General features: G+C 38.8%; 1 protein-coding gene across 1 annotated transcript in view; it reads right to left on the reverse strand.

The window, feature by feature from the left end:
• The window catches only part of pla2r1 (phospholipase A2 receptor 1), a 34,795-nt gene that overhangs the window by 3,558 nt on the left and 10,195 nt on the right, over positions 1-21,042 (reverse strand). The window contains exons 7-28 of the mRNA XM_007237339.4: positions 20,276-20,464; positions 19,806-19,963; positions 18,908-19,018; positions 15,104-15,216; positions 14,506-14,675; positions 13,854-14,065; positions 12,340-12,485; positions 12,097-12,181; positions 10,889-11,024; positions 9,913-9,948; positions 9,655-9,815; positions 9,420-9,478; positions 9,227-9,324; positions 8,948-9,084; positions 7,759-7,876; positions 6,786-6,925; positions 6,486-6,615; positions 5,238-5,476; positions 3,371-3,560; positions 3,104-3,235; positions 2,798-2,920; positions 713-889 (exon numbers count right to left, since the gene is read on the reverse strand). Coding sequence (XP_007237401.3) covers positions 713-889; positions 2,798-2,920; positions 3,104-3,235; positions 3,371-3,560; positions 5,238-5,476; positions 6,486-6,615; positions 6,786-6,925; positions 7,759-7,876; positions 8,948-9,084; positions 9,227-9,324; positions 9,420-9,478; positions 9,655-9,815; positions 9,913-9,948; positions 10,889-11,024; positions 12,097-12,181; positions 12,340-12,485; positions 13,854-14,065; positions 14,506-14,675; positions 15,104-15,216; positions 18,908-19,018; positions 19,806-19,963; positions 20,276-20,464 — 3,060 coding nt within the window. The remainder of the gene's footprint in view (positions 1-712; positions 890-2,797; positions 2,921-3,103; positions 3,236-3,370; positions 3,561-5,237; positions 5,477-6,485; positions 6,616-6,785; positions 6,926-7,758; positions 7,877-8,947; positions 9,085-9,226; positions 9,325-9,419; positions 9,479-9,654; positions 9,816-9,912; positions 9,949-10,888; positions 11,025-12,096; positions 12,182-12,339; positions 12,486-13,853; positions 14,066-14,505; positions 14,676-15,103; positions 15,217-18,907; positions 19,019-19,805; positions 19,964-20,275; positions 20,465-21,042) is intronic.

Below are 21,042 nucleotides of genomic sequence, written 5' to 3' on the forward strand. Positions count from 1 at the left end.
ATTTTGTGTAGTTAAGCTCTGGTTACAGTTTACACTGTAACAAATACGCTCTTCAATTATCTGCATATATATATATATATTTTTCATTATTATTTGACAGAAATGAGAGTTTCAGTATATAGCTCTGGAAAAAAAGAGACCACTTAGAAAAGATGAGTTTCTTTTATTTTACCAAATTCAAAACCTCTGGAATGTAATCAAGAGGAAGATGGATGATCACAAACCATCAAACCAAGCTGAACTGCTTAATTTTTGCACCAGGAGTGGCATAAAGTTATCCAAAAGCAGTGTTATTGCTACAAATATTGATATCTAAACTCTTAAAACTTGAAGAATATGAACTAGTTTTCTTAACATTATTTAAGGTCTGAAAGCTCTTTTTTGGTTATTTCAGCCATTTCTTATTTTCTGCAAATAAATGCTCTAAATGACAATATTTTTATTTGGAATTTGGGACAAATGTCGTCCGTAGTTTCTAGAATAAAACAACAATGTTCATTTTACACAAACATATACCTATAAATAGCAAAATCAGAGAAACTGATTCAGAAACTGAAGTGGTCTCTTAATTTTTCCCAGAGCTGTAATAATCTAATCTAATAATAAATAGATTACTGTATTAAATTCTATATTACATAATACTGCATTAAGCTCACACCACTGACTCTGTGGTTTTAAAATGTATTATAAATATATTTTATTAAATGTTTACCTAAGCGAGTTTTGCAGACAAAGCCCAGCTTGTCCTGGCAGTTGGCCAGACGCCACTCAGTATCCGATACCCGCATTGAAACACATGTGTCTGCCCTCATCCTACTGGTGTCCGGTGCCCTCGTCCGCCAGTTTGAATAGCTTATTGCAGAGCCGTCCACCCAGGTCAGAGCATCATCTGCAAAACACACGGGTTACTGATCTCTCACATCCGTACCGAATGCACTCTTCACTGTATCTTACACGCTGTAAACATTCAAATTATTATACTTTCCACCTACATCCCTTAAAAAGCAATAGAGCTTGTGAATATATCTACACCGATGGGCGTAGTGGTCTCAAAACTAGAGAAGCATTGGATAAAGCCAGGCAGCTGCTCTGTTAAAATAGAACTCTACCAAAGTCAGAGTGCACATATCTTAAAGTGAAGGGCAAGTGAAATGCTAATTGGGTTATTACACCCAAAACACACCCACGATTAATTAAAAGAATCAGTGCATGCTTCTGCACATTTAGAACTTTTTAGTATTTTTTTTTAAGTCAAACGAGCGCTGGATGTTAATCTTCCCAGATTTCACTCCTGAACATGTTTTAATTGGGTGAGTGAAGCGCTTTCATTTATTTACAGTAAGCTTAGATTTTCAGTATTTTAGCGCCATTAGCAGCAGTGCTTTTTAGCAGCACTTAGCGCTAGTAAATGCACCCGACAGCACTACACTGAGGAATCCTCAGTGTTCCGGTAAGCCAGGGCGCTATTAGCTAGCGTTTCATGCCATGTAGCTTGTTTTAACACGGAAAACACGCAGACTACAGTCCGATATACTCACCTCTGAATGGCAAAAGAGCTAGCAGCTAATGCTAATGCTGCTTCAGTTAGCAGCTAATGCTAATACTGCCTCAGTACTGGAGAAACTTCACTGAAACTCCTTTATAATGGTGGATTTCAGCAGAGAGGCTTTACTGCTTCTTACAACCTGACTGGTAAAATTCATACATAAGGCCCATAGGATTATAAGGCTCGCTGATGATTTTTGGGAAAATTTTAAGTGTGCCTTGTAGTACAAAAAATAATATGAATTTATTAGAGCAGGTAACACCACTCCATACTCTGATTAATCGTCTGCAGTCAGACAGAATTAAGCAAAAGATCTGATTGGAAACTTATTTGCAGTCTTCTCCTGTTATCTCCGTATTAACTATTTTAATTTAGTGAAAAATGAAAGAACGCTTTATCTCTGACAATAAGCGATTTGGAGATCAGTTCGTTCTTCACATATTCACAGTAACAGAAAGTGTGAACTGGGCGACCAAACATCTGCATTATGCTAATGTGAGCTGACTCAGTCGCAGTCTGACCTGGTGTGAAATAAACAAATGCTACTTCAGAAATGTGTAAGAAACCCTCCTTAAGAAGCGATTGGCTGGGCTCGTAACTCCTAGCTTGAGTCAGTCTTGTGTCAAGATAATTTTGTCATCTTGAACTTAAGTCACGATACATCAGCTGATGAGCACAACCAAATAGGAAAGATAGAGGAAAAGCATCATTTTCAGTTGTTGCTGAAAACATCTGTATAATATTCATGCATTTCCACAGAATAAATTTTGCAGTCTGGTCCCCTATTCTACCTATTTTTTGTGCTAATCAGTTGCTTTATCATGACTTAATTTCAAGATGACAGTGTCTGTTGAACTAGCTGAAGGTACTGTGTGTATAAAAAGTCTGTTTTAATAAAGTACTTGTACACCTTTAAAGCTCTCAGTGCCTTGTATTCTACCAATGCCCTCGGAAATCTACCAATGAAGCTTGTTATTAATGATATAAAAATAGTGATTTCTTTGCATTGGCAGCACTATGCCTCTATCACTAGCACTATAAACCTGTTAGGAGCATTGGCTAAAAGCGCTGTATTTCTAAATGCTGGGGGTGAATGGAGCTGGACTATTGGACAAAGGTCTTTACTCATTATCATGTTTCACTACAACCCTTTTTTAACTTATCACATTTTAACTTAATTCAAATAAGATATAATAAATAAACATGTACATCTGTTGGAAAAAGATCCACCTAAATGTTAGCTGCACTTACTGTCTGTGTTAAAGTAAATGCCCAACCAAATGGTCTGAAAGCCATCATAAGCATTCTTCATCTGCTCCAAGAAGAACCGGTTCTCCTTCTCGTCCCGGATCGTCAAAACATCCGAGGAATTGTCTTAAAAAAAGGGGGATACAACATTTAAATAGAATTCAGAATTAAAAAACAGAAACAGAATTACACTGCAATCATCCATAAACAATGAGATAATGGGGGACTGAGGAGATAAATTAAGCCAGGAAATGGTTAGTCACTGATTTTAATTCCAGCCACTGGAGGGAGCAGCTCTCCCAGACTTACCCTTTTTTCTGCAGTGCGTTCTCGCCTCCTCCAGGGGCATCTTCAAAACTAATGATTCAAAATTATAACAGCTCCCACCAAACTTTACCCACGTCTCCTGGCACACAACATCGTATGAGTATGCACTGCTCCCTGAAAGAGAGAGAGAGAGAGAGAGAGAGAGAGAGAGAGAAAGAAAAAGAGATTTTTAAAATTACATGAACAACATTTTAACAAATCAACTAACAATCTATTAAGTGTGTGTATAAAAATAAAATTGAGACTGACTCTGGGGAGGAGTGTAGCACAGCGCTCCTCTCAGCGGCTCGTCACAGTCCGCTCTCCTCCAGCCCCCCGTCACACTCATATACACACAGTTCCCCAAAACAAAGTCTTCATCACCATCATCATCCTCCACCGAGTCCCAGTGCGTGAACACCGTGTCACTCCGGTCAGACCACTGGTAATTTATACCATCCTGTGAAGACAGCGCTCAGTCACAAACACACACTCGTCTAAAACTGGGCATGCTCTAACTTTAAATCTACACAATACTGTTCATTCAGATAGTCATCATATTAATAGTTGTTATTCTAACCAAGAACACCATAGACAGTCAAAAAGTTATTCATTACAGACCTTTACAGTGACATTTTTAAAATGATCAAAAAAACAATAATACCAGACAAAGATACTTTTTACTTTTTAAATGATTCATTTATGTAGATAAAATATCTATCCAACCCAAACTAGCCCTTTGTGAAAAGTCAGGGTTCATATACTTCTTAAGCAAAACATTTCCATTATTTTTTCATGATCTTTTCATGACCATAGGATTCTTAAACCATCATTGCAGGCACGGACAATAAAACCAAAAAACAACTAAAACTATAATCAAAATTGATTATTGTAAGCCTAAAATGAATCTGATAAAAATAATAACACACAATCTTTAACAATAAAATCTATTGTGCGAGCTCCATTGTGTAAGCTTAAATTACTGAATGAACTCTGAGCTGACGTATTTGCTAGTTAAAAATATTTTTTTCCGTCGAAAAACGAAAACAGAAAGATTTTAGACCACATTTTTCCACAACTTTTTCAAAACTTTTTGGCTATTTTAATTTTTCCAAAACTTAGGCAGGCCTGGAAATTGCTATTTTCAAACTCCATGACTTTTCCCGTTTTTTCACGACTGTACAAACCCTGAACAGTGTTTGCCCACCCCATAAATTACTGTGATTAAATCACACTTTTTGGAAAGTTCAGTTTTTGGAGTTCAGTTTCACTAACCACAACCAGACCTGATTACTACCAGACCTGTAGAATCAATAAATCACTTAAATAGAACCTGTCTGACAACATGAAGCATCTAAAAGATCTCAAAGAGCAACACATTATACACCAATCTAAAGAAATTCAAAAACGTGAAAAAACAATGTCACTGATAATCTGTCAGTTTGGAAAAGGTTACAAAGCAATTTCTAAAGCTTTAGGACTCCAGCGAACCACAGTGAGAGCTATTATTCACAAATGGAGAAAGCATGGAACACTGGTGAACCTGCCCATAAGTGCTCCAAAATTGCTCCATAAGGGCATGAACAACTCATCCAGGAGGTCACAGTCCGGAACAACATTTAAAGAACTGCAGGCCTCACTTGCCTAATTTGAAGTCATCTTTAAAGGTGTACTTCTAACTTGCTAAAATCCACATTTTCTTGTTCTTTGTGTAATACGATAGGTCTCTCTAAGTTGTATATAAATGCTGCATATGAATCTATTTCTCAAACTCCATTGTCTGCAGTAGCTAGTAAAAGAAAATGTTCAGAAAAACGAGGCAATCAGGAAAAGGACCCGTCAACAAGTCTACGTCAACTAGTGAGTTCAAGATCAGTGGCTAAACTGCACTTAGCATATGTTACTTTATAACACATGTTATAAAGTAACATATGACATTGAAAAGACTGTTATTAGTTTAAACAAATGTCTTTATTTTAAAACGTTTCTAACTCTTCATATCGCAATATGTTTGCATGTATGAATATTCATGAGCAAGAGCCGAAATCCTATCACACCTGACGTACTGGCATGATAGAAAAACAATTTGAAACTTTTCCTTGTAGAAAAACTGGTTTAATCATATTAAAAAACGTACGTCCTCACTGTACAGGCCGATCCAGTAAGGGCCTCCGAGTCTGTTGACCAGAACAGTAAGGTACGCCTGATGGAAGGGATCTGTGATGCTGACCAGCTCTGCGTCGAGTTCCAGACACCTCCACTGGGCTTCATACCAGCTCATGTTGCCATGGACAACATGGTAGGTCCGGTTCCGGTACTGAGAGACATCTAGGGAGGCGGGGTCATGATTGGAGTGGGATGGACGTTTAGTTTTATCTATGAGGACGAGAAACAGAATGAAAGAGTAAACAGTTGTAAAACAAGGCAATTCCTAAACACCCAAACTGTTACATCACAGTCTTGACTTATTTTATTTATCCCTCAGAATTGCATGCACCCAGCCCAACAGTGAAAGGCTTTTAAGGCAAACACACTAACTCCTTTGGTGAAATGAAAATCACCATTAAAATCGATGTTAAAAAGACTGAATGCTAAAAGGACACCGTAATTAGTTCACCCTCGGTCCTGGTCGAAACCCTGTCCAGCTATTGTACACAGAATTATGTTATTAATTTGATTATTAATTTGATTTATTACATATAAATATTATTTAATTTGATTCAACATTAATGCTCTATTTCTCTCTTTCTTGATGTTGCTATTTATAGGTATATGTTTAAAATGAACCTTGTTATTTTATTCTATAAATTACAGACAACATTTCTCCCAAGTTCCAAATACAAATATTGTCATTTAGAGCATTTATTTGCAGAAAATAATAAATGGCTGAAAGAAGAAAAAGATGCAGAGAATCATTTTTTTTTATTTGATAAAATCAAAGAAACTCATCATTTTTAAGTGGTCTCTTATTTTTTCCAGAGCTGTAATACAGTAAAATCCATGATTTTATCACAGAATACAGTTTTGATTAATATATTTATTTTGAAAGGATTGGCACCAATAATACAAGCACAATACAATACAATAGCACTTTGGGATTTCTTTGAAGTGTATTGTGCATTTGAAAAAAAAATATCACTATTATTATTACTATTATTTACAAATCTAGAAGTTTCGAACACATTATTTTATTCACATTAAAATAATGTGCTTAGTTTTAAGGAAGAAAAATGTGATCAATCATGATTATTCACAGGATTCTATTGTGAGTTATTTGCTGATTATTTAAAATAATTCACACATCGATAAATACAGATTTAATAACAAACAACCTTTGAAAAAAAACTTTTTTTTTAATGCGGGGTACAGTGTCAGCTGATCTAACCTTGTGGTTTCTGACAGATGAAACCATAGCCGCTCTCTGTGCATTTCTCGTCATACCATTTCCCAGTAAAGTGGAAGTTGTGGTTGTTGGAAAGAACAGTACAGAGTGGGTCAGTGTTCGTCCAGTCCTCCTGCAGTTTATACACACACACACACACACACACACACACACACACACACACACACACACACACACACACACACACACAACAAACACATAGAGAGAGAAACAGTAAAAAAGTGCAGACTGAAATATGAAATATTCTCTGCAGGAAAATATCTCTAGTATATCTCCACCTACACTGGATGAGCTCTTGGGCTCTACTGGAGACCAGTTAGTGTAAGTGACTGGTTTGCCGCTAGACCACTTCATCGTGTCTGTGTCCCTCAGACCAATCCAAATGCCCGCAGACTGGCCATTGAGCAACATGGTGACATAAGCTTGAAACAGAACAGAGATAAATCATTATTAAGGGTAAATGATATGGCAAAATCAAACATCAAGATATTTTTTCAATAACTCTTTAGTAAAATATATGATTTTGTTTTTCAGTTAGCAAACAAAATATACCAGTGAACAATACTGTTGCTAAGAAAAATATATTATCACCCTCCCAACCCAATTTCCAATAATAATTGTAATAAATCAATCAGCATGTCACTTGCTATTCCCTTTAAGAGCCAGGTGTGCTCTGACTTTGGTGGATTGCTATTTTAACAGAGCAGCGCTTCTGCGCTTCTCAGCTGAGGAAACTGATCTGTGCATTCACGCTGGTAAAGGTGCGCGAGCAGGTCAATTACAGCAAGAGCAATGTTATTGTATTCTGCATTCTGATTACTGTGAATGTAAAAGTTGGATTTGTGTGCTGCTGAGGCTTAAGCACTGCTGTGTGTGTAATGAGCATGTTGAGCATGCGCAGCACACCTGCATTGCCAAGATAGCAACATCTGACTGTTGTCTAGGTTGTATTCAGCAAGTGGTGCATCTGCGTTTTCCATTGTCACGATAGCAATACACCAGACATTTACCTGAAAACACCTCACTTCTAGACCACCACACCCATCAGCGTAGATATATTTGTAAACTCTCTCGTTGCTATTTTAACAGTGCAGGCAGAAGGTGTAGGATGTTGGGGTGTAGGATAGCAATGAGCAACTCTACTCGACTTGCACAGGGTGTACGATAGGGTCCACTGCCACTCTGTTCTAATAGCAATTCAGTAGGAAGTGTGGCACTGACGAGTGATCACATGATTCTGGTTCTGGAGACTCACCTTGCTCAATTTCATTTTCGATGGACACCAGTGTACCCTGGAAGGTGGAGCAGATGGACTGAGCGTCTGTCCAGCTCTTCCCCTCCTCGGGCCGGGCTGGGAGGTGAAGCAGCAGACACTAAAAAAGATCATCACAAAACATGATTCAGAGACAGTCAGAGAGCAGTGAATGGGGTGATCGCTGTTCTATTCCAGACAGCAAATGTACACTGCACTGGATTAGGGCCACATGTAGCACTGACTCTGGTATGGATCCTTGCAGCGGATATTTAAAGTAAGTGAAACACTTACATAGAGAAGAAATATAACATTAAATGTAAGGTTTGAGTAAAAATTTATTGTAAAAGTATCTTCTGCTGCGGCTGCTCTGCACAGGAACCCATTCCCTCTGCCAGGTTTGGAAGAACGCTTGAAGCTGGCGTTGTGGGCGTGTCAGGTCTCAGACAAAGGTTCAGGGGACCCATCAGTCCAAAATCAGGTGACCAGTGGAGATTCAAGGGGAACGCCTTTTTCTAAGGTTCCAGGTTATGTCAGAGAGAGAAATAAATGTCTTCAGAGGATGAAAGAGAGTTAAATATATACGGTTGTCAGTTTTGTCAGTGTAAATTAATGAGCTACTGAGCTCAGAGTTTCCCCGTCTGATGTCTCCATTGCTCCATCGGCCGCTCACGTTCAGTAAAACTGTGAGGCCAAGGTCATCCGGGTCAATTATGTTTGTCTGAGTGGTTTAATAAATACTGGGAGACACATCATTCAACTAGACATAAATTAACCTTTATTTAATAAAAAAGGGAAATTTTAAGAAAATGCAGAGCATATCGTGGATGTCACACACAAAAATCTTGACATTCAAAAGTCTAAATTAATTGTGGTTAACCAATAAAAATTCTAACAAGACCTGATAAAATTAAATATTAAAAAAATAAAAAATCAGTAAAATAAGATTAACAACACATTATTATTACATTGACTCTAGCTAAAAGTGTAAAGCTCCCACTGTAAATATAAACAATTTTGTATACACTCAATGAATAAAATGGGGTTGAAATTCAACCCCTTTTCTAGATATTTTGTCTATAATTTTATTTAGACTGAGCTGTGTGTGTTACCGGAGGCTTCCACTAGAGGGCCAGAGAGCAGAGAGTGGGATCTATGTGTTTGTGTGGATCTAGGTCTATCTGTTTCTTACCTTGTGACCAAAGTAGAACCAGTTCTCTGGACAGGCGCCAATAAAATTCGGTTCCCGTGGGATCTCCACCACCGAGACGGTTCTGCGTTTGCAGACGTAGCGGAGAGGATCTGAACAGGACCCTGCTGACCATTCACCTGCCAACACAGCACAGCGTGACCAGTCAGTGAGAACAACAGCATGTGTGTATAACTGTGTAATTAATACTGTGTAGGTGTGGGTGATGTTTGGGTTGTGGAGGAAGTTTGGGTTGTTTAGAAACATATCAGAGTTTTTTACCTGTCTGAGACGACATGGAGATGCAGTTCTTTCCGCCTCCTTTAAAAGGTCTTCCATGTTTCCAGTTCTCATAATCAATAGCAGTTCCATCAGTCCAACTATAACACACACATATATACACATGCATTATCTACACATAGCAGATGTCCATGCTCTGAAAATGAAGCTGTTTAGTGGGTTAACATAAACGCACCTGAAGCCTTCGTGCCCAATACCAGCCGACAGACCGATCCACCAAGAGGCCTGAGGAAGCTGAGAGAGAGAGAGAGAGATAGAGCCCTCATTATATTTCTCTTTTACAGCCTTCACAATGATTGTGTGTGTATGTGTGTGGTGTTTAAAATTAAGGGAGAAGCTAAATTACTTCCTAATAATGTGGCTGATTGAATGAGGTAAGGAGTGGTAAGTGTAAGTGGGTATCCACTCACTTTCGACATGCGCTCTCTGACAAAGTCCAGCTCGTCTTTCGAGTGTACAGACAGCAGATCGGCTCCCATCATTTTACATGCAAACGACACAGAATCCCATGGGTACGTCTGACTGGCGAGGAAATACTCCGCCCCACGATAGAACACCCATGGCTCCGTTTCTACATACACACACACACACACATTTACATATTTATTAAAGCATCATTATCATTATCCTGAGTGAAGCTCATATAAGTCATATAATTAGTTACTTACGCTCGTTGTACCAGTAAGGCTTGATTAGCTCCACACCTGGAAAAATAAAATAAAAATAAATATGGGAAATAAAGACAGAAAGCGCTATTCTGGCTTAAAGCATAACTCATTTTTTATTTTTTCCGATTTTTTAAATAATTTCTAATTTTCTCCAATTTTCTTTCCAATTCAGCTAGGCCGGTTATCCTACCAATTAAGTTGCTACTCAGCTGTATTTTTATTACTAGTAATGCCACAACACATGGAGGTTAAAGACTAGCACATGCCTCCTCAGACACATGTAAAGTCAGCCACTACCTCTTCTCCAACTGTTGCTGATATAGTATCGCCAAGTAGCATCACAGCGCGCTCTGAGGAAAGAGCAGCTACTCGGTTCCAATACATCAGCTCACAGACGCCCTGTGATGACTGATATCACCCTTTGGAGTGATGTAGAAAAAAAGCGCCATCTACCCACCCAGAGAGAGCAAGGCCAATTGTGCTCTCTCAGGGAACTGGCAGCTGATGGCAAGCTGCATAACTGGGATTCGAATCTCATTTAGCCTGCTAGACCACTAGGTGCCCCACTAAAGCAGCACTTATTAAAAGTTAATTGGCACCATATTTAAAAGTCAGATTTACATAAACTCCGGTCTTGTCTGAAATATTTGTAGTGTAACTCCAACTTAAGACATGGTTCAATCCTGTTTGTGATTTTAATTAATTTAAGTGATTCTGAAATTTAGATTCTAAAAAATGACCCTCAGTTTGATAAATGATGATTCATGTGTCTTGTCTTACTTTATCAGACAAGTCTGATTTCAGTTCAGTCTGTGTAACCAGTGTATTTGTGTAACCAGTGTACGTTACAGATATCAGTAATTATTTTATGACTGGACATATTTCTAAATTAAGATTATATTAATTATATTTTGACTAGTGTGGAAATACCACGTGTGTGTGTGTGTGTGTGTGTGTGTGTACAGGGTGTGGGTACCTCTGGGTACTTTACAGATCCACTCGTATTTGGTGCTGCAGGGGCGGGGCATGAGCGTGTTGATCAGATCACTGTACACTGCGCAGTCGTGTCCGCCCACGTCATCATTCTGATCCTCTACAAACGATGTCCCCACCTGCAGGACAACCAGCAGAGTAGGAGGTAATCATTAATCATAATTTATATCAATATTCATTTATGACTGCGACTGATTCAGCAGAACCGATCTATCTACTATCTTTACTCTGTTTAGGATGTTTTTAACGCAGAGGGAAAAAAGTCACTTTTATTACTTTTTAATCTTTTTCTCTAACTTTGGGATTCATTAACAGTGTAGCCACATTTATTTTTATATGTAAATGAAACGATAGATATATGGAAGTATTGCGATATTTTGTTCTGCAACACTGTATTGATTTTCAAAAACATAGTATAGTTTAATTAGCAATTTACATGTAAAGATTGGTGTCAGCCTGTGGTTCATTGTAATATACTGTGATATTAAATCATAACCCATGTATCATCATATATAGCTGTGGAAAGAATTAAGAGACCACTTCAGTTTCTGAATCAGTTTCTCTGATTTTGTTATTTATAGGTATATGTTTGAGTAAAATGAACATTGTTGTTTTATACTATAAACTACAGACAACATTTCTCCCAAATTCCAAATAATTTAATTTTATTTGCAGAAAATAAGAAATGGCTGAAATAAAAAAAAAAGATGCAGAGCTTTCAGACCTCAAAAATGCAAAGACAACAAGTTTATATTCATAAAGTTCATAAATCAATTTTTGATGGAATAACCCTGGTTTTTAATCACAGTTTTCATGCATCTTGGCATTTTTTCCTCCACCAGTCTTACACACTGCTTTTGAATAACTTTATGTCACTCCTTGTGCAGAAATTCAAGCAGTTAATCTTCCTCTTGACTGTATTCTAGATGTTTTGAATTTTGTAAAATTCTCATCATTTTTAAGTGGTCTCTTCTTTTTTTTCCAGAGCTGTACAAACTTTACAAAACATTAGTAGATAAGATGCAACAAAATCTGCTGAACTTCTTATAAACAATTAACCAAACAGATTCAGAAAGTTTAGTTAATTTATTATAAATCTGGTGCACTCAAAACTTAATGCAGCGCATAAAGATTGATTTTAAATAAGTTAAAGTTAATATAAAAGTCTCTGAATGTATCTATTGTTTTTACCGGTGTGCCATCCGACCACTTCCAGGATTCAGCAGACTGCGGGTCTCTCCTGGTTAAGCCGGTCCAGAACCAGCGCCCTGCCGTACTGTAGAAACACAGTGAACAGAGGATTAAGAGAGATGGAAAGAGAGAAAGACAGAGAGAGAGACAGACTAAGAGACAGACAGAGAGAGAGAATGAGAGTGTGTGGAGAGACAGATCAAAGGAGACGATATTTTAAAGTAATCTTGTCACAGTGCCAACCTGTGGAACATCTTGGAGAGCAGCCGTTTGACAAACGTCTCCTCTTCATAGTGACCGAAGCTGGCCAGGTCGGCGCCAAGAGCCCTGCAGAAAAACTCTGCCTCAGACCACGAGCGTCCCATCAGAATCTTCTCACTGTGAAACACCTGATCAGACCGAAAACAACTAATGTAACTGCAAAAATCAATAGATCAAACCTGCACCCACTCAGCCTGTAAATTTATGATACTGTGGTGGTGAGGAATTGACATGCTTTGTGGTCACCCTTTTATCTTTGTTGGAGTTATTTGGGTGGTTTTATGTTGTTAAGTAAGGATTTATGGAAGTTCCACTGGTGAATAACTCTTCATCCTCCTGGTGTTGGTGTTAAGGGTGGATAAGGGTCTCCATCAGTTGGCTGCCATATAAGGACTGAACCACTAATTGTAGCCGGTTGTTAATATCACTCACTCTGTTCAAATAAAATTTTCAAATGGGACTATGGTCTTTACTATATACTTGTGGTCCCTGGTAACGCTAAACTGGTGTTAGAAGTGGGATCTGCCCCTATACCAGAGACACATTGCTAAAGAGCTGGAGGAGTTTGATAGGCAGATTGGAGAACTCATAAGTCTGGGGGTAACAGGGCTGAGAAACCAAACCTCATGCCTGCCCCTTCTTAGGCATGACAAACAGCGAGTGGGATGATATGGGGAATGACAGGGACTACCATTGCCACCTTCCACCTCTGAGAGGCGCTACAGCGCAAGGGGCTGGCTTTGAGGACATGGCTTCAGCCATATAATGGTCGTACAGTGGTTATGCTGGTGCACTTGCAAACTTAGACCCAAGTTGTGAACCTCAGGCTCCACCCTCAGGAATAGTGCATACACCCACAAATAGTGCTGTGCACTAGTGGCCTAATGCACAGTTTCATGCATCTTGGCATGTTCTCCTCCACCAGTCTTACACACTGCTTTTGGATAACTTTATGCCACTACTGGTGCCAAAATTCAAGCAGTTCAGCTTGGTTTGGTGGCTTGTGATCATCCATATTCCTACTGATTATATTCCAGACATTTTCAATTTGGTAAATCAAAGGAACCCCACAGTTTTAAGAGGTTTCTTATTTGTTCACGAGCTGTGTGTGTCCTAAGCAGTCAGTGTTTCAGAGTTGTCAAGTAATGAAGTACAAATACTTTGTTACCTTGCTTAAGTGAAAAATGTGGTTATCTATACTTTACTGGAGTAATCATTTGGCAATCATTATGGCATTCGGCATCCCCCCTCCTTGTGATACTTTTTCCTTTATACTTTAAGGAGTTTTGAAACCAGTACTTTTGCACTTTTTCTTGAATAAAAGGCTTGAGTTGATACTTCAACTTCTACAGAAGTATTTTAAACCCTAGTATCTATACTTCTACCTGAGAAATAAATGTCAATACTTTTGACATCTTTTCTGTGTTAAGTGTAAAGTGTAATTTTTCATACTTCTCAATAAAACCCTCCCACTGAGGCTGAAGGGCATCAATCACCTTGTAGCAGTGCAGCAGACGGGGGGTGCTCTCCCATCCTTCCTTACAGGGCGCAAACACGTCTATATGTGGCATGGGCATTAGGGCAACATCATGGTAACTGCTGACTGGCTGTTCGCACACTGCCAGTGCTTTAGGGGAGTCACAGTTCTTCACCACCCAGTGACCCAGAGACTGCCCACCCACCATCACCACACAGCCCCCTCTACTGGCTGCAGAGAAACATATATACACACACACACACAAAGATGTAAAGATATAAATAATTAAGTTTTTGGCAAAAGAAAAAATCACACTGTTTCTATTTAATGCACTGAATCACACTGTTCCCATATAATTTCCCATTATATATCTACTAAAGACGGATATGGAGATATTTGGAGTGTATTATTAGCATCATGACATTCTGGATCACTGATTTCTGTTACAAATTTGATAAAATTCTTGTATTTTTTAATATCTCAGTAAGGGGTGTGCCGTATCAAATTGTGTGCAATGAGACAATTTTATTTTTATTTTGTCGCAGCAGTGTATCCATAAAATGTTATTTTTTTATTCAGTGATTTGTCATTTCGCGAAAATACCATGAAATATCGTAATATTATTTTAGGGCCATATGGCCCACCCCTAGTTTGGAGTACTGCTGACTCACCAGGCTGGTACTGGTTCCAGTTGGTGTAAGTGAGTGGTGTTGTAGAGCCATTCTGGGTCAGCCAGCGGTATTCTCCGCTCTTGTTCTGGTCCTGCAAAGCCGTCCAGTAGAACTGGGAAAATGACTGGTTGTTTGCACTGATCAGACTGTTCAGAAAGGCCTGTTCAAACCTGCAGCAAAAGAGAGCATGGGAGTGGATACTTTGGGGAAATATAGTGTATTTTAATCCTAATCCAGTTCTGGACAGTATTGCACAGCACTGGCGCTGGCAGCACTGAGGAGAGTTCTCAGAAGGTTAATTATAAGTAAGTGTTTGCAGTGGGACATGAAAACATCCTATAATATCTGAAACTATATGAAACTATAACCCAACCGCTCTGTTTTACTGGCAGAAAATAGTGATTAAATTAAACAGCAGGACATCTTATCTAAACTGTTGGGCTGTATTATTTATACAAATTCAATCAAATTAGGTTGCATTAATACCATACTAGCTGCTACTTAGCAAAATAACCTCATTGGGACATCCCTGGTGTTTAATGTGTGTGTTTCTTTGTGTGTGTGTTTATGTATGTGTGTTTTGGTGCAGTAAGCATACCTGTCTCCGATAGTGACGAGAGGGGATTTACAGTAGTAGCCCTTCGCAGCATCCTGGAATGTCTGTTCCCGATCCGCCACCTTATAGCAGGAGTGTCCTTTCCTCTTCCAGCCCTGCAGTTGCACAACACACACACACAAACAGCTAAACACACCTGGACACAACTAAACATACAGGGACATAGAATACTAGAGATTTAGTATGATCGCTGCTCACTCATACAGTCCACACTCAACATTTGCATTTGCAAATCCAGCAGCTTAGCACAGCCATTGAAGAGGAGGCACAATTCCACAGGACACAATCAACAACCTGATCAACTCTATGAGAAAGAGACGTGTTCCATTGTGAGAGGTAAATGGTGGTCACAGACACACTTGATACTAACTGGTTTTCTAAACCCCCCAGATTCTCACAATACTGTAAAATTGACTGTGCACATTTTAGAGTGGCCAGCCCATGCTACACCTGTTTAATAATCACTGTGTCTAATCAGCATCTTGATTTGCCTCACCTGTGACTGGTGGGTGGTTTGTCTCAGCAAAGGAGAAGTGCTCACTAACACAGATTTAGACCCAATTGTGAACACAATTTGAGAGAAAAAGGCCTTTTGTGTAAATAGAAAACGTCTTAGATCTTTAAATCCAGTTCATGGAAAATAGGAGCAAAACCAAATGTGTTGCATTGTAGATTTTTTTTCCAGGATGCATTTAAAATAATATTTGAGTCACTTTCATATGTGAATCTCCAACCTCTTAACAGAAAAGGTAAAAAAAAACAGTAAAAAAAAATGATTGCAGAAAGTTTAAACGTCAGATTAAGGTTAGGTTAAGGTGAATTTAATGTTTAATCTGCTTAGACTGTGCTTAGACATCTGTGATGTACCATCACCCAGTGTAAATGTGTATTGTGCTCAGAGAAATCCGTACAGTATTCCTCACTACTAAATGTTCCACAGTCAACTGTCAGTGCAATTATAACAAAGAGGAAGTGTCATTAAACCGAACATAAAAAGGACTATCCAGACTGTTATCAGTCCAAAAGCAAATGTCTGTCTTGGTATGGGAGTGTGTCATTACACTTCAGTGAGGCTGAAAAGTACACTGAGACTTTAGAGCAACACATGATGCATTTAAAAACAACATCTATGCATTTTCAACAAGACACTGCAAAACCACATGCTGCAAACATCTTCTGTGCCAAAACATTTTTTAAATGTTGTGAGAAGGAGTGCAAACATTATAAAGTGGGAAATGCTATCCCAACTTTTTTTGGTCTGATAGGTTTAGGAGCGCTGTGCTCCAGAGGATTATGGGTAACAGCAGAGGGTCAGGGCAGACCTCATAATTATGCCCAGGTCTGTTTACACAACTGCTCTCCATTTAGCCCTAATTCCACTGACCCTTACCATCCCCACACACTCACACTTACACTCACACACACGCATAACATGCTGCCTGTAACCTGAACCTGAAATGGTCTGGAGCCATCTGCCACCATTTACTGACTGGTTTCACTTCATCACATGTAAAACACTAAACTATGAAACTATGAAAGAACACTCTCACTAAACTTCTGTTAAACATTACTATACACTCAGGCTTTATTATATTTGTAGAAATACTTTTCATAATGCAACAGCAACCAGTAAATTTAATATATATTATAAAATATTATCGTATTTTTTGGACTATAAGGCGACTATTTTGCACCTATTATCCTTTAATTTTTCCAAAACCACAGTGCACCTTATGTATAAATTCTACCCGTCAGGTTGTAAGGAGCAGTTAGCTGGCTAGGGCAGATAACTGAGGCTGGCTAGCGCAGCTAACTGAGGCTGGCTAGGGCAGCTAACTGGGGCCGGCTAGCGCTGCTAACCGGAGCTGGCTAGCAATGCTAACCGTGGACAAAATACTGGAAATCTAAGCTTACTGTAAATAAATGGAAGCGCTTATCTCACCCAAATAAACAGTTTTCAGGAGAGAAGTCTGTGTAGATTAACATCTAGCACTTGTTTTATTTTAAAAGAAAATATATTTTAAGAATTTTTGTTTACTTAGGCACTTCTCCCAGCTTCCTGGGAGGGAAGAATTACTAGTGTTACGTAATGTGCCTTATACTATTGTATGAAAACATGCATTCATTGATAGTCCGAAAATGCGGTATTTTATTAAATGATGTTAAAAGATGTTATAAGTTTAGCACTTTACATTGTATGTGTACAGAGAATTGTAAGTAAATGGAGGAACTGTGGGTCTTGTATGGTGTAATGCCAAATTGCCAAATAACACAGTGCAGTTTAGTATTTATGGAATTAGTGGTACTGTTTATGTACTACTTGGGTACCTGTGTGTGTGCTGGTGTATATGTGTGTGCTTGGGTGTGTCTTTGTGTTTCTATATGTATTTCCTGGTACATGTGTGTGTCTGTGTGTGCGCACTAGAGTCTCTGTGTATGCGTGAGTGTGTCTGTGGGCATGCTGCTGCACGTGCTGCAGCTGCGTGAGTTAAAAGGTTAATTTCCTGTGTAATAAAACACACACCACTCTCTCAATCAGCCCACTGTTCTCCGGGCTCGCCCGCCCCGCCCACACACTGACCCAGACAGCCCTTCTGTCTGTCTACCCATCTATCCAGCACAGCTGTACCATCAGCCATCATCCACAACAGAGCGAAGGGTTTCGGCCTTAACATCACAAATATGATGACTGTACTGCTGATACTGTTACCGCTGGTGTGATATTAAAGCTGAAGAACCAGGTTCTGGAAGCTGAAATGAAGACACGCATTCAGGGTATCCCACTAACAAACACAGTATCAAACAGTTCCGCAAAAAAATACATTCCTATTTACAAGATTCAATTTAAATGTTGCTGATGAGCGAAGACCCGTTTGGTGTACAAAGTTTGACTGTTTAGTTTTGTTCTGAAGCTACAAGGTTAAGTAGCGACATGATGGAACTTTTACTCCTCCAATTCACATTAATGTTATTATTGTTATTAATGAGGAGACCAACCACAGGTGGAAATATAACTATAACCTATAACCTAGTGTTCATTCAAGAATAAAGTCACACCCTATAACAAACTAGTTGGGATTATTAGCTGCCCTGGAGATCTGTGCAAGTGCAGTAGCCATACCACGCATTTTATTTTTTTTGTGCATTATTGAGCGAAACACTACAAAGTATTAATTCCTTTTTTGTCCGACTTTAGCAGTAATTTAAAATATGTTGTTTAAATGACAATCTGACTGTCGATTTAGAGTATTTAAGTCTCTGCACATACAAACAGATAGTAGTCTGGTCTTATATGCATGAATATAAGTTCCCAGTGGGGTTTGGCTGACTTGCCTTTAAAAAATGTCTGAAGTCCTACAGCATCCAAGGAACCAAATCAAACAAATAAGACATAAATATTAGACATGCTTATTTATTTATTGAGGAAAATTATCTAATGTTATACTGTAAGTGATTGAAGTGTGTGTGGCTCGGTTTTGGTTCTGCTGGATTTTCATTTTAAACGAACTCTCATTACTCAGCCATGCCAACGTAAATAGAGTTTGTCACTCCAGGCATCTTTAAAGATACCAGAATATTATACAGTATTACATTTCACTACAGCTCAGCATGTTATGAGGAAGGAGCGGTAGTTTGGATAATAATAATAATAACAGATAAGCTATCAGCTTTCAGAATTTGTTAGCTAACAAACTTTAAGCACCAAACAAATGTTGGCTGTTTTGTGTGTGTGTGTGTGTGTGTGTGTGTGTGTGTGTGTGTGTGTGTGAGACATAGTTTTCTTACCTCTGGACAGCCTTCATCCCATTCTCCTGTTGGATGTAAGGGTACGAGGCCTGATGTACGACACACTGCGGGATGCTTCTTCTCACACTCCTCAAGCTGCCAATTACCATTCTACACACACACACACACACACACTGTACAATGATGCACTGTAATAATAAGTTGCCCATGGTTTATTTTATGCACATTCTATGACATTGATAAAAAGTCTTTATTGAATATGTAATAAATGGTCTAGAAAATGTCATCATCATGCACCATGAATCAGTTTGACGGATCAGTTTGATGGATCAGTTTGATGGATCAGTCTGGCAGATCTGTTTGATGGATCTGTTTGATGGATCAGTTTGAGGGATCAGTTTGGCATATCTGTTTGATGGATCAGTTTGGCAGATCTGTTTGATGGATATATTTGATGGATCAGTCTGGCAGATCTCTTTGATGGATCAGTTTGATGGATCAGTTTGATGGATCAGTTTGATGGATCTGTTTGATGAATCAGTTTGGCAGATATGTTTAATGGATCAGTTTGATGAATCAGTTTGATGGATCTGTTTGATGGATCAGTTTGATGGATCTGTTTGATGGATCAGTTTGATGGATCAGTTTGCCAGATCTGTTTGATGGATCAGTTTGGCAGATATGTTTAATTGATCTGTTTGATGGATCAGTTTGGCAGATATGTTTAATTGATCAGTTTGATGGATCAGTTTGCCAGATCTGTTTGATGGATATATTTGATGGATCAGTGTGGCAGATCTGTTTGATGAATTAGTTTGATGGATCTGCTGAAGGATCTGATTGACAGATGCGTACTGATCAGACCCTGGCTCTATTAGTATGCTCAATATTTAAAGAGCTAATCTGCCCTTTCTGACTTCTGACATGTTGATCTCACCTCTCTGTTGGCGTTGACACACAGGCGTTTGTCTCGATGGGGACGAGATGGCTCTTGCCAGTGCCAGGATGTAAAAGTAACAGTTGAGTTATCTGACCATTTGACTGTGTGAAAATCGGCTTCAATGGACAAACCAATCCACACCTTCGGGTCGGAGGCTGGAACATAAACAAAAAACAATCATTTCATATTTTAAACAAATCTAAAGCCTGGAGCACTTCCTTAACTGCTGAAGAAAGTTTTTCAGAAACCAGATATTCAGAGAAAATATATATTTAAATGTATGTAAATTATGAAGCTCAGCTTTCAATAACCACAGCAAAACAAAACAAGATTATTTACTGTAAAATTATTGAAATGCAGTGCAGCAGAGTGAACTAAGCAACTTATCTCTACTGATATCGCTGCTGATTAATTTACTCGTTTTTTCTTCTATGTATTTATGTACAGTATAAAGAATGCAGGCAGACCGTTAGCAATGAGCGCTAGCAGCATCTCCAGCTCAGACAGTGAATGGATAGAGGTCAGCTGCGCTCCGAGATCTCGACAGGTACTGGAGGAGTTATCCCAGCTACTCCTCTCCTCAACAAATCGGTAACAAAAACCATTATGATCAAACCAGCCATCAGGACATGTTGTCTCCTTATACTGCCAGGTTTCTAATGGAGAAAGAGAGACATTTAGACAGACAGACAAGAGAAAGACAATGAAATTAATTCGAAAGTTTTTCTTTTGAGGGAATAAAAAAAAGTGTGGGATGCTGTTGGATGTGCTATTAACTCAAATCCATGACAAAATATCTGTCTGACGCTGTGTTTTTCCGGCTCTACTGTGTGTTCTTTCTCTACATGCTCCCCTACACAAGGCCCTGTCTGTTCCTCCCATGTCTCCGCCTCTGTCTTTAGTGTTTTCACCTGTGTTCATTTTGTAATCCACCCCCTCATTACCTATCCCCAGGTGTTTCCTGTTTACTGTTCCTGTGTCGGTTCTTGTACGTTTCTACGTCAGTTGTTTTTTTGTCATTCTTTGTTTCCTCTCTGTTTACTCCTTGTTTCTATGTTATTTAGGTTTATTTTTGGTTTTGCTGCTTTATTGCTTTATTGTTGGTTTTTTGTTTGTTGTTATTAAATACTTGCATTTGTGTCCGCTCTCCTTGCCTCACTGCTTAGCAAACCTGACGGTAGCCTTTATCTTCCTTCTGAATAGCATTGCAATCCCACACTTCCTTCTGGGTTCA

This window comes from Astyanax mexicanus, chromosome 16 (genome assembly GCF_023375975.1).
Source record: "Astyanax mexicanus isolate ESR-SI-001 chromosome 16, AstMex3_surface, whole genome shotgun sequence".
In the NCBI taxonomy this organism is placed as follows: Eukaryota; Metazoa; Chordata; class Actinopteri; order Characiformes; family Acestrorhamphidae; genus Astyanax; species Astyanax mexicanus.